A 12,674-nucleotide genomic window follows, 5' to 3' on the forward strand; every position below is an offset into this window, starting at 1 on the left:
CTAAAAATGCAAACTTAGGCGGGCATGGTGGTTCATGACTGTAATCCCAGCTACTCAGGAGGCTGAGGCAGGAGAATCACTTGAACTCGGGAGGCGGAGGTTGAGGTGAGCCAAGATTTTGCCATTGCCCTCCAGCCTGGGCAACAAGATCAAATCTCTGTCTCAAAAAAAAAAAAAAAGAGAGAGAGAGAGAAAGATGGAGGGGCAGGGGGTAGTCCTGGTCTCGGTTTGGTAGCCCAGGGGGAAGGGCTTTGGGTGTGAAGTGACGGGGGAGATATAGCGTGACACCAGAGGGTACTGAGAGAGACCTGGGAGGCAGGATGGGGGGCTAGGACCAAATCCTTTCTCCCAGAGAAGGCCCAGCCTCCTAGAGTCAGAGGAGGAGGCATAGGAGGGACAGCAAAGGGAAGAGGAGATGGAAGGATGCTGTGTGAACAAAGCCAAAGCAGGGAGGAGGGGAGGTTATTATGGGGGCGGGGGTGACCTGAGGCCATGGTCCAAAGCTGTGTCTTTGCCTCCTAATGCCAGGGGTCTTGCTGGCTGCATCAGGCCACTCACAGGAATGGGCCATAATCCTTAGTTGGGAATAAATGGACAAAGTAGCCAGGTGCGGTGGCTCACACCTGTAATCCCAGCACTTTGGGAGGCTGAGGCAGGCAGATCACAAGGTCAGGAGTTCGAGACCAGCCTGGTCAACATAATGAAACCCCATCCCTACTAAAAATAGAAAAAATTAGCCAGGCATGGTGGTGAGTGCCAGTAGTCCCAGCTACTCAGGAGGCTGAGGCAGAAGAATTGCTTGAACCCAGGAGGCAGAGGTTGCAGTGAGCCGAGACCATGCTACTGCACTCCCCAGCCTGGGCCACAGATAGCTGCTGTTTGGTAGAGACAGTCTCTCATGAGCCAGGCGTGGTGGTTCATGCCTGTAATCTCAGCACTTTAAGAGGCCAAGGCAGTGGATCACTTGAAGTCAGGAGTTCAAGACCAGTCTGGCCAACATGATGAAACCTTGTCTCTACTAAAGATACAAAAATTAGTCAGGCGTGGTGGTACACACCTGTAATCCCAGCTACTCTGGAGGTTGAGGCACGAGAATCACTTGAGCCCTGGAGACTGAGGTTGCAGTGAGCCCAGATCATACCACTGCACAACAGCGAGACTCCATCTCAAACAAACAAACAAAAAACCAAACAGTCTCTCAAAATAGGGAGATCCCTGGAGGAAAATCCAAGTTCAGTGAGCATTTGTTGGTAGCTTGTATGAGCTAGGCCCTAAGTACTTTAAGATCAAACGAAATGTTTGTAGGTCATTCCCAGGTCAGCACGGAGACAAGTGGGTCTCAGGTGATATCAAGAGATCTCGGTCAGAGCTAGGCCTGAAAAAGATTCTGGTATCTCTGCTCAGGAATCAGGGGACCAGGAAGGGTCATGAGACCACACTGGGGTTGCAGTATGGCGGTGGTGTTGGTGAGAGGATGCAGGGGCACCCTGGTTGGAAAGGCTTGTCTTGGAAAGTTGCATCTCAGGGTCACGGTAAGGGAAGAGGGTCAGGGAGGCTGTCAGCACTTTGTGTTCTGGGTGCAGAGGAGACTGGAGGGGAGAGTATGGAAGAAGGGAGCTCTGATCCCAGGTTCTGCAGGGCAAAAACAGGAGGCAGAAGGCTCGACTTAGTTAAGTGCTGAGGATGGCGAGAGAAATATTCAGCAGACAGACTGGAAAGGACTTGTCTGCAAAGCTAGGTGTGGAGTATCAGCTTCAATCCTAGGTTTTTCTGCCTAGACAGGTGGGGAAGTAGATTTGAGAGAAAGACAATAGTTTGGATAAACAGGGTCTGAACCCGGCTCAGATCTGCCGGGGCTGGAGCTCAGAAGGTCCTGGTTGGGGAGGGCATTCAGAGAGTAGATGCGAGTCCTGGGAGAGGCAGGGGAGGAGAGGAGAGCCACGGCTGACGTTTAGGGACAGAAGGAGGAGCCTGAGGAGGAGACAGGACAGAAGCGTCTGGAGAGGCAGGACGCTGAGTTCCCTGTGTTGGCCTCCAGGTCCTGTGCTTGCGGAGCTGACTGGAGGCTGGGATAGAGGTGAACTTAGACCCCAGCCCGGGCGTTCACTGGGGGCATTGAGAGAGAGAGGTCAGAGGCGGCGCGGAGAGCAGGGAGGGCAACCCCCTATTACTTCTCTCCCCTTTCCCCAAGCAGCTCCAACGATGGGCAATGCGCAGGAGCGGCCGTCGGAGACTATCGACCGCGAGCGGAAACGCCTGGTCGAGACGCTGCAGGCAGACTCGGGGCTGCTGCTGGACGCGCTGCTGGCGCGGGGCGTGCTCACCGGGCCTGAGTATGAGGCGTTGGATTCACTGCCTGATGCCGAGCGCAGGGTGCGCCGCCTACTGCTGCTGGTGCAGGGCAAGGGCGAGGCTGCCTGCCAGGAGCTGCTGCGCTGTGCCCATCGTACCACGGGCGCGCCGGACCCCGCCTGGGACTGGCAGCACGTGGGCCAGGGTGAGCGCGCGGGGCGGGGCCTAGGGCAGGGAGTGGGCGGGGCAAAGGTCCGGGGAGGGCGGAGTTGTTGTCTCCCCCTGAAGCAGGCGAGTGTGAAACCGCACAGGGGTCAATTGAGCCTCAGTCACTTCCACTTCCGTCCCAGGCTACCGGGACCGCAGCTATGACCCTCCGTGCCCAGGCCACTGGACGCCTGAGGCACCTGGCTCGGGGACCACATGCCCCGGGCTGCCCAGAGCTTCAGACCCTGACGAGGCCGGGGGCCCTGAGGGCTCCGAAGCGGTGCAATCCGGGACCCCAGAGGAGCCAGAGCCAGAGCTGGAAGCCGAGGACTCTGAAGAGGCTGAACCGGAGCCGGAGCAGGAGCTGGAACCCGAGCCTGAGGCAGAACCAGAGCCGGAACTGGGGCCAGAAGCGGACCCAGAGCCCGAGCCTGACCCAGAGCCCGAGCCCGACTTCGAGGAAGGGGACGAGTCCGAAGGTGTGAGGCCACCCAAACCCTGAGCTGGTTTGGCGGGAGGGTATTGCCTGGGGAGCGGATGGCGGGCCCCACCTCCTTGACAACTGTCCCGGTCATCTCTAGATTCCTGAAGGCCAGAGCGCTGACCGGCTGTGCCCCGCCCATGCTGGATAGGACCTGGGATGCTGCCGGGGCTGGATCAGATGCCACCAAGGCTCGGTCCAGCCCAGTACCGCTAGAAGTGAAGAAACTCCCGAGGGTCAGCCAGGACCTGGGCTCTCTCCACTATTCTGGCTATTTGCCCAGGAACTGAGGGTGGGTGCCCCTGAGTCCCAGTGACCTGGGCAGCCCAAGCCCACCACAATCACCACCCAGTCCTCAGTCCTAATCATCTGCCCTGAGGAGCCCAGGCTGCACCATGGAGACCTCAGACCCGGTGCCCTAGTGGGACAAGGACCTGACCCTCATGCCCACATACACAACCCATTTTCCCTAATGAGCCACTTGGCAGCCTGTGTAGGTACCAGCTCAACCCCATGCAAGTCCCTGGGCTTAACATGTAGCAAGGAGAGGGGGACTTCTCTCCATCTAGGGAGGGCTTAGAGCTCACAGCCTTGAGAAGTGAGACTAGAAGAGGGGAGCAGAAAGAGGGGAGTAGACAGAGGCCACAGACATCATTGTCATTACTGTTTTAATTGTCTGGCTTCCCTCTGGAGTGGGAGCTCAGTGAGGATTCTGACTAGTAACTTACACAAAAGGCGCTGTACACATATTATATTTGCTGACTAAATGAATAAGGACTTTCCAACTGCGTTTCTGAGTTTTACAGATGGGAAAACTAAGGCCAGAGGGTAGGAGTGGGGCTCACACAGCTAAGTCTGAAGGGAAACTGGAAGCAGCAACCACCTATGCACCTAACCTGGTCTAGGAGGGGTTCAGGACTTGGGCCACCAAACTCTAGGGGCCCGTCCCTCAGGCGCAATTGCAGCTGCTCCTAGGCTGTGCTAACCTCTGCCAGAGACCAGCTATGAGAGTGTGGGCAAAGACAGGAACAGCAGAGGCCAGTGGAGGGGGTGGGGACAGGGCCAAGGGAACTTTTGGGCTTGACTCACAAGGCCTGAATCACTCTGTGTGTGTGTGTGTGTCTGTGTAACGTGAGTGGGGCTGGGAAAATCGGTGCCTTCCAGGAAGGAGTATCCTGTTCTCCCCATGGAATCTTCAGGAGCTGCTGCTCCCAGCCACAGAAAATAGAGTGCATAAATATGGAATAAATACATAATCGGTGAGAGAGGAAAAGTGTTGGAAAGAATACCCCAGACCAGCTGGGTCTCTACTGATCCCAGGCTCAGGCCATCAATCACCCCAGGAGAAGGGATCCCAACCCCCACCAGGACCCAGTGAGAGGTAGACAGCACAAATGCTGAAGGAGCACCGAGGGGCCAGGTGGGGGAAGGGAGACACTGGAGTACCCTGACACCCAAAGCCATCTCATGCAAGAACAAGTTTCTATTTCCAAACCACCCCATCCCCATCAACGCTCAGCTCCCTTCCTGCCCCCATGCCTTCCCTCTGTTCAACAGAGAGCTGGAAGGAGGAGGGCAACTCAATTTGCCAGACACGCTGCTGCAGGTCCCCAGGCCCCAAGAAGGCTAGCAATGGACACAAACCCTCTGATATTGCCGCTCCTCCTCATGGAATGCTCCCGCCCTCTCAACACCCCCAAGAAACACCCAGGCCGTGGAAGCACAGAGCAAACAGCTTCATGTTCTGGGGGCCTATCTGGAGCTTCTGTCCAGGGCCTCTGCCTGCAGCCCTCAACTGACATCAGTCTGGCAGCAGACGACCCAGCTCTGCCTCATCCAGCCGGTTGGTGGCCATGATGTGCTCCAGCTGCTGCCGGTAGCGTGCCAAGTCCTGCATGAAGTGGGGCACCCGGGTGTTATCCAGCACCCCATGGGGCCGCAGGTGGTCCACATCCTCATAGGACACCTGCAGGAGGAAGCTGGGCATCAGGCGTAGGCAGCAGCCCCTGACTTTCAGGTGGCTGGTCCCAGCCCACTGCTTACAGCTTACTGCCCTTTGCTCCGGGACTCCTTCCTCTCCCCTCCTGATCCACAAGCAGCTACCATGTTTTGTACTACAACATTCTAGGCTCAACCCTGGGTCTTTGCTTTTTCTCTCAACAGTTTCTATTTGTCAGAGATCTCCTACAACCCCACTCCTCTCTCCAGTCCAGCCTCTCCCCTCACCTCCAAACATGGGCATCCAATTGCCTCCTTAACGTCTTCCCCTGGATAGCCCTCAGACTGGCCCCATATCCAACGGTCAACTCCTGGGTGCCAGCTTATGCCAGCTCCACCCTCTTCACAGTCATCCAGGTCAGATTCCAGGGAGGGGGCTTGGACTCTCACCCTCCCATCAGGGAAGCCACTGAGTTAAAGGGATTCCCCTCTCTGAAGAGCCCTCCAGATAGTCCCTTCCTCTCAAACCCCATGGCCACTGCCTGGTTAGGCCAGACCACCATCCCTTCTGCAGGAGTCACAGGAAAGGCCTCCTCCTCATGCCCTTTCCCTCCCTTCCTTAGGCCTCTCTCCAATCCACCTCCCATAAAACATCCAGAGGGCACCTTCTAAAGCAAATTATCAGTGCCACTCCTCTGCTTAAAGCTCCTCCCACTCCCCGTTGCTTCAGATGAGGTCTACTTTCCTTGGCCTGGCACAAATGCCAGTGCCAGGGAGTTGGTCCCTGTCCATTTCTGCAGCCTCCTTCCCCTGGCCTTCCTGATTGCTCCTTTGGCTTGGAATGTTCACGTCCTTTGAGATGCAGTTTCTAAACACACCTGCAGCCTCCATTAGGCACCTGGTTTTAGCTGTCAGAGTCATTTCATCTCCTGTTCTCACTTCCACCCACGCCTCCCCCGCCAGCAGAGGCCTGACACCCAACCCTCAGTCCAGCACCAATCTGAGGCTCAGGGTATACTATGGCAAAGCAGGGAGCTGGCTGAGGCTCTCAAGGTCCACAGTCCCTCACCTTGCCCAGTGAGGTCAGCAGCGGGAAATCGATGGTCTGGCGATGTCGCAGAATGCGCACGATGCCGTCTAGGTACACCTGGTCCTTGCTGAAACAACCTGGGAGCGCGGGAAGTCGGTGAGCCCCGCCACTCGCCCGAGGCCCTGCCTCTAGACCCGCCCCACCCTAGGCACCTCCCCTACGCTGGCGCCCACCCGGAAGCGAGGTGTCTGTCTGGCCGCGCTTGGCGCGCACGCAGTACTCCCAGCGCACGTTGGCGTCCTGCACGTAGCGCGCCAGGTCCTGGAAGAGCTGGCGGAAGGACATGCGCGCGGCGCGGTGGATGGTGTAGTAGAGAAGCGCGGCGCGCCACAGGAACGGCTGCTTGCGGAACAGCACGCTGTGCAGGCTGGCCAGGCCCTCCTCTGTGGGGTTCGCCGGCCGCAGCCCGTAACGCAGCCGGCCCTCCGCGTTGTGCCACGGCTGGCGCGCGTTGTTCACGCCCCGCAGGTAGTGGGTGCCTGCGGGGAGGGCGAGAGGAGGCGGCGCTGGGCGGGGCGTTTGGGGACCCACCTGCGAGCCCAGCCCAGGCCCTCCTCCACCCGGCCAGGGCTCTGGCCGCGACATTTCCATCCTCATGCTCCCGAACTCAGGCTACCACACAAGCTCTCCCAGCCCCAGGCAGCGTGAAGCCCCTCCTCCAGTAGACTCGCACCCAAGGATCCACAGAGGCTCACATACATGAATCCTCTCCCATCCATCTGCCCCTCACCCTACACACACGCACCTACGCACGTGTACGAACTCTCCCGAAATGACATTGCCCCCAGCCCTCCTGAGCACAAGAATACATATACCACCCTGCCCAACATCCTGGGTGCCCATATCATTTTGAACAGTCACGCTGATGCCCCATATAAAGAACACCTCTTGCCCAGAGCAACAGGATTGTCGAGGAAGAGGGACAGACAGATAGGAATAGTGGTTAGTGCCCTGAGCCCTCCTGCCCAGCCTGGCCTGTCCCCTCCTAAACCAGGCCCCGTGTGTCCTCAAGCCAAGTCCATTTCCAGGATCTGGCCTTCCACCCTGGAGGGCCCGCGTGGTGGCTAGCCTGATGGGACCCTGAGGGTTCTCCCTCTGGCCTGTCAGGGCCTCATCAGCCTTGCCCCCACTGCCAAGACAAGTCGGAGAGGAAGGAGAGAGAAAAATATACCCAAAAGGAGCAAGAGATGAGGGCGAGCCCAGAGCGTGGGCAGGCATGTTCTGGCCTACCTCTGCGAGCCAAAGGGAGGAGGTGGCTGCTCAGGAAGGGAAAGCCCCGACCTCAGGAAGGAAGGGGGAGAAACAAAAGGGGAGTTACTGGGGTCCCTCCTTCCCACCCCTCCCACCTCCCAGGCCCCTTTCATGCCTACCCACCCGCCCAGCTGTTCACATCCTGACCTATCTCATGCCGCAGCATGCCCTCCAACCAGTACTGGCGGGCTCCGGTCAGGTTGATCGCTAATGTGGGCCGGCTGTTCTCCACCATCATCACTGCCTGGGACAGCAGGTCCTCACTCAGCTGCACCACAACCTGCAGGTGGCAGTGCTCTGAGCCATGGCCACCAGCCTGGGGCCAGGATGCAAGTGGACCCAATGATACCGTAGGGCAGTGGGGCCAGACACTTGGCCAGGACACCTGCCCTCCATCACCTCTGCTCAGAAACAGCTCCCACCTCACTGGGGCAGGGGCAGGGGCAGGGGCAAGAGCAGGGGTTGGTCAGGTATGGAGCTTGCCTGGGACCGCCCACAAGACATCCTGATTTGGGGCATGTAGAGGAAGGGCTCTGCAGGCAGGACAAGCTCACCTCCCCAACGCAGCCCTCCTTCTGCATGTATTTGCGCACAATGGACCATATCTGGCACTTGGTGAGCAGCTGCCCCCCGGTGGCAGCCTCAAAGTGTTCATAGGTTCCAAACTTCTCCAGAACAGCCTCAATGATGCCAACTGCCTGTACACAGGGCCACAGTGGCTGGTCAGGACAAGCCCCTTGGGTGGTCAGGGCCAGGGTGTGGTGGGCAGGCTGGACTGACCTGATGGATGAACTGTCCAGAGGCCTCACAGTACTTCTCCAGCACAGCAGTGGGCACGGGCTCCTGGTACTCGAACTGTGGATTGTAGGTATAATGGGACTGGAAGAACTTGTCTCGCTCACGGTCCATGTTGGTTGGCCTCAGGGCCACCAACATGCAGGGGCTTTTGCTGGCACCATGGCCTGCATCCCTTTGAGTCTTAGCAATGTGAGGCAGGGAGGCCGCAGGCCGCAGGGTGCCCCCACCTGGGTTCCGTTCCCGTCCAAGTGGAGGCCGTCCCAGGATGCCACGCCCCCGCCAGCCAGTACTATTTACAGTGTGGGTGCTCTCACTGCGACGCATGTGGCCACGGCGGCCCAAGTGCGGCTGTGAGAAGGGCTGCTGCTCAGGCTGGGGCTGCAGTGCAGGGGGGACTGCCAGAGCCAGAGGCAAGGCCAGGGACTGAGACCAGGGGTACAGTGGTGGCCCATCTCGGTCTGAGGGCTTCAGCCTATGGCGCAGGGATGAGGGACTGGTAGGCGGGCTGTGGGGTGCCTGCTCATACGCCTGAGCCCCTGAGTCCAGCACCATTCTGTCCTGGGGGTCACATCCAGCCGGGTCACTCCAACTCCCCACACTGTCGACCTCTGGGGACACAGAAGGGCATGTGGAGACCAGCATGAGTGGGTGTGACCAGAGGACCTGCAGGCCCTGTGCTCAACACTGCCTCTGCTGGGCCCTTGGTGGGCCCAGGCTCTGCTACCAGAGGTCTGAATGGCTGCAGCATTCATTACCTCCAGCAGACTCGCCCAAGTATGCTGGGCTGGGGGAAAGCAGGGTTTTTTTTCATTTTTGTTTTTTCAGATAGGTTCTTCCTCTGTCACCCAAACTGGAGTGCAAAGGCATAATCATAGCTCATTGCAGCCTCCAACTCCTGGCCTCAAGCAATCCTCCTGTTTCAGCCTCCCAAAGTGCTGGAATTAAAGGCATGAGCCACCATACTCAGCCAAAAGCAAGAGTTTTAGACACCCACCTAGATGGTGGTTACTGGAATCTTCTCAGCCTGTGAGCTCCTGAAGGCAAGGAATGAGCCCCTTACCCCTGATTCTAATCTCTGTGCTCAGCAGTCACTTAATCTGGGAGGTGGTACAGTGCAGCCTCAGCTGCCTGGACAGATTAGGTAGATGAGAAGGCCTCAGGGGCTGGGCTGCCTTCTGCCTATGGCATCTTCTCAGTGCCACCCCTGCCCACCCACCTGGCTTTACCCACATCCTCCTGCCCATTTGGCCTCAATTTGAATCTATCTGAGGGCCCCACACTTACGCCAGCTCCCCCTAGAATCCCCTCTCTCCTCTGGGTCATCTGTTGAAATCCAAATTTAGAATCTGCTTTTGGGGAGCATAGGGAAGCTTCAGCAAATCCAAACAAGCCAATCTCTGGCCTGTCCCCTATCTGAGGGATTTTTCCAGTGGTCATCCAAGGCCAGTGTTAGGGTGCTCACCCCAACTCTGTTCCAGGACTCAGTCCAATCCCGTCTCTCCCCAGAGACTGCCTGGAGAGGCTCCAGCTGCCGAGCTCCCTTGCCTGCTCAGCGACTCACTTCCAGCATTTCTCCTCTCTCCTACATCATCAATCTCTTCCTCTCTACTGGAGTCTTTCCATCAGCATAAACACATGCTGTTATTTCTCCATCTTAAAAAAACAAAACAAAACCCTCACTAGAATCCATACTCCTCCAGCTACAGCACCGCTGGGTCTCCCTCTATCTGCTCCTATTATACCACATACCTTGAGTCAACTATACCCAGTCTCCAGTTCCTTCTTTCCTGTTCTCTCTCTTTTTTTTTTTTTTTTTTTTGGTATGGAGTCTTGCTCTGTCGCCAAGCTGGAGTGCAGTGGCGCAATCTCGGCTCACTGCAACCTCTGCCTCCTGGGTTCAAGTGATTCTCCTGCCTCAGCCTCCCGAGTAGCTGGGACTACAGGCACGCACCACCATTACCAGGTAATTTTTGTATTTTTAGTAGAGACAGGGTTTCGCCATGTTGGCCAGGATGGTCTTGATCTCTTGACCTCGTGATCTGCCCGCCTTGGCCTTCCAAAGTGCTGGGATTACAGGTGTGAGCCACCACGCCCAGCCTCCCATTCTCTCTTAAATTCACTCCAATTAGGCTTTGCTTCCCTGCTTTTCATCCATATTGATTTGATCAAGGTCAACAATGACCAGCAATGACCTTCATATTGATTAGCACCCAATATAGTTAATCACTGCATCCTGGAAACATGCTGTCCACTTGGTTTTCCAAACACACTCAAACTTAGTTCTCCTACCTCACTGGCTGTTTCTTATTGGTCTCCCTTGCTGGTAATCCCTATCTCCCTGACCTCTTAACACTAATCCTCCAGGACTTGTTATGGAAACTTCTGCATTTATGTTCACTCCCTAGGTGTTCTCATCCATTCTTTTGGTTTTAAATGCATTGGCTCAGACTTCTTCCATAAACTTTAGACCAGTGTTGCCAATTTCAGTGCAATTTGAGATAGGGTCTATTTGTCCAGGCTGGTCATGAAGTCTTGGTCTCAAGTGATCCTCCCACCTCAGCCTTCAAAATAGTTGGAAACACAGGCACACGCCATCATGTCCAGTGTCAGTGCAGTGTCTTCATTTGAATGTTTTTTGTTTGTTTGTTTGAGATGGAGTCTCACTCTGTTGACCAAGCTGGAGTGCAGTGGCACAATCTCGGCTCACTGCAACCTCTACTTCCTGGGTTCAAGCAATTCTCTGCCTCACCCTCCCAAGTAGCTGGGATTACAGCTGCCCACCACCATGCCTGGCTAATTTTTGTATTTTTAGTAGAGATGGGATTTTACCATCTTGGCCAGGCTGATCTTGAACTTCTGGCCTCATGATCCCCCTGCCTTGACCTCCCAAAGTTTTGGGATTACAGGCATGAGCCACTGCACCCGGCCCAACTTGAATGTTTGACAGGCATATCAAACAGAATATGTCCATATCAAACAGAATATGTCTGGGATGTTCCTCCCCCTATATAATGGCATGGGTCACTCACTTTCCTCAAATCTCTGCATCAGTATCATGTTATTGGAAAAGCCTCTTTAGGCTGGGCACAGTGGCTCATGCCTGTAGCATTTTGGGAGGCTGAAGCAGGCAGATCACCTGAGGTCAGGAGTTCAAGACCAGCCTGACCAACATGGAGAAACGCTGTCTCTACTAAAAATACAAAATTAGCTGGGTGTGGTAGCACATGCCTGTAATCCCAGCTATTTGGGAGGCTGAGGCAGGAGAATCACTTGAATCCAGGGGCCAGAGGTTGCAGGGAGCCAAGATTGTGCCATTGCACTCCAGCTTGGGCAACAAGAGCAAAACTGCATCTCACAAAAAAAAAAAAAAAAGCCTCTCTAAGAACATACCCTCTATAAAATAGTAAATCTCCTCTCCCCTCTTAACTATCTTCCCTTCCCCAAATTTTTCTCTGTAGCAGTCATCACCATCTGAAGTGTACTTCAGTACACTTTATATTTGCATGATAGGTATATTTGATGGTTATCTGTTTTATCCTTTCCAACATTTCCGGCTGTGTCCCCAAAACAGTGCCTGGCCTGGAGCAGTTGCTCAAAAAATAAATGAACCCAAGAGCCCTTCTCCTATCAGAATTAGAATTATCAGAACTAGAATTATTCCTTCCCTGCACTTTGCTTCCCTACCTAGACCTCATCTTCTCCGCCTCTACTCCCCTCTACCCTGCCTAATGACCAGCTGCTTGAAAAGACTTCAGGTCTCAGGCTTTACTCCCTTTAACTAACTACACTTTTCTGGAGTCCTCACCCTTTACAGGCTTCTACCTGGGCCAGTCGCCTCCATCTCACCTTTCATTCAACATACCTCCTCGAAATTACCAGAAAACGCGTTTCTTTCATGTTTCGGGTCCTTCTGCCAAGAATGTCCTTGGAATATATTCCTGGAGCAAACTCTTAAGCATTCTTCGAGGCTCACTTTAGGCCTCACCTCCTCCAGGAAGCCTTCCCCGCGTCTAGAGTCCCACTGCTTCGGCGACTTCTTTACTCAGCGCTGTCACTGTCGGATCCTAGGTCCGTGTCCTCCCACTATCCCCTGAACTCCCCGAAGGCAGGAACCGGGTCTGATTCACCCTAGTGTACGAAGCACCCAGCACTAGGTGCATAATGAAAGGATGGATGAGGGAGGAGCCCCCGACTACTAAAGGCGGGGTCTGGTGACAAATGAGAGGGTGTGGCCTGTGCCGATAAGAAGCCCCCGGAGAGGATAAGGCGAAGAGCCAATGGGGAACCAGAAATCGAGTAAGGGCGTGACATGCAGCCAATAAGCGGCGGAAGATAAGCCGAAGGGCGTGCCCAATGGAGGGTGGGGCCAGGAGACAATGGAGTGGAGGGTTCTCCCGGAGATCAAGAAAGGTCGCCTCCTCCCAGCCTTTGTGGGGGTTCTGTCCGCGTGCCGCGCCCCCACCTGTTCGCGCCTCTTCTCGCCGCCCGCAGCCCCCGCTCTGCTACACCGGCCACCGACCACCCAGCCGCCGGGAGCCGACGCCGGTGACGCACGCCCTCGGGCGCGCGCACGCTCTTAGGAAGGCTGGGGGCTTCGCGTCAGTCTCCGCGGCGGCG

The 12,674-nt window shown here is 55.9% G+C and overlaps 2 protein-coding genes across 10 annotated transcripts; one reads left to right on the plus strand and one right to left on the minus strand.

The window, feature by feature from the left end:
• Window positions 1-1,542: 1,542 nt before the first annotated feature.
• On the plus strand, window positions 1,543-3,765 carry NOL3 (nucleolar protein 3). Its single transcript, XM_021667062.2, is given in 5 exon segments — window positions 1,543-1,991; window positions 1,993-2,077; window positions 2,195-2,497; window positions 2,643-2,978; window positions 3,081-3,765. Coding segments are annotated over 5 exon segments (822 nt in total). The 5' UTR covers window positions 1,543-1,901; the 3' UTR covers window positions 3,089-3,765.
• MATCAP1 (microtubule associated tyrosine carboxypeptidase 1) lies at window positions 3,632-12,585 on the minus strand. Of its 9 annotated transcripts, none has more exons than XM_012468242.3 (8): window positions 12,520-12,575; window positions 11,904-12,207; window positions 8,040-8,665; window positions 7,814-7,957; window positions 7,407-7,539; window positions 6,182-6,487; window positions 5,988-6,085; window positions 3,632-4,946 (listed from the first exon to the last, which is right to left on the minus strand). In XM_012468242.3, exons 2-8 carry the CDS (start codon window positions 11,908-11,910, stop codon window positions 4,782-4,784), a joined length of 1,479 nt encoding a protein of 492 aa, XP_012323665.1. In that variant the 5' UTR covers window positions 11,911-12,207; window positions 12,520-12,575; the 3' UTR covers window positions 3,632-4,781. The 9 variants fall into 9 exon arrangements, with proteins under 9 accessions (XP_012323665.1, XP_012323666.1, XP_012323669.1 ...); XM_012468243.2 differs by having other exon boundaries at window positions 11,904-12,185; window positions 12,520-12,573; XM_012468246.3 differs by lacking the exon at window positions 12,520-12,575 and adding an exon at window positions 9,520-9,710 and having other exon boundaries at window positions 11,920-12,469.
• Between the last annotated feature and the right edge of the window lie 89 nt (window positions 12,586-12,674).

This window comes from Aotus nancymaae, unplaced genomic scaffold (genome assembly GCF_030222135.1).
Source record: "Aotus nancymaae isolate 86718 unplaced genomic scaffold, 86718_ANA_hifiasm-v0.15.2.pri h1tg000030l, whole genome shotgun sequence".
In the NCBI taxonomy this organism is placed as follows: domain Eukaryota; kingdom Metazoa; phylum Chordata; class Mammalia; order Primates; family Aotidae; genus Aotus; species Aotus nancymaae.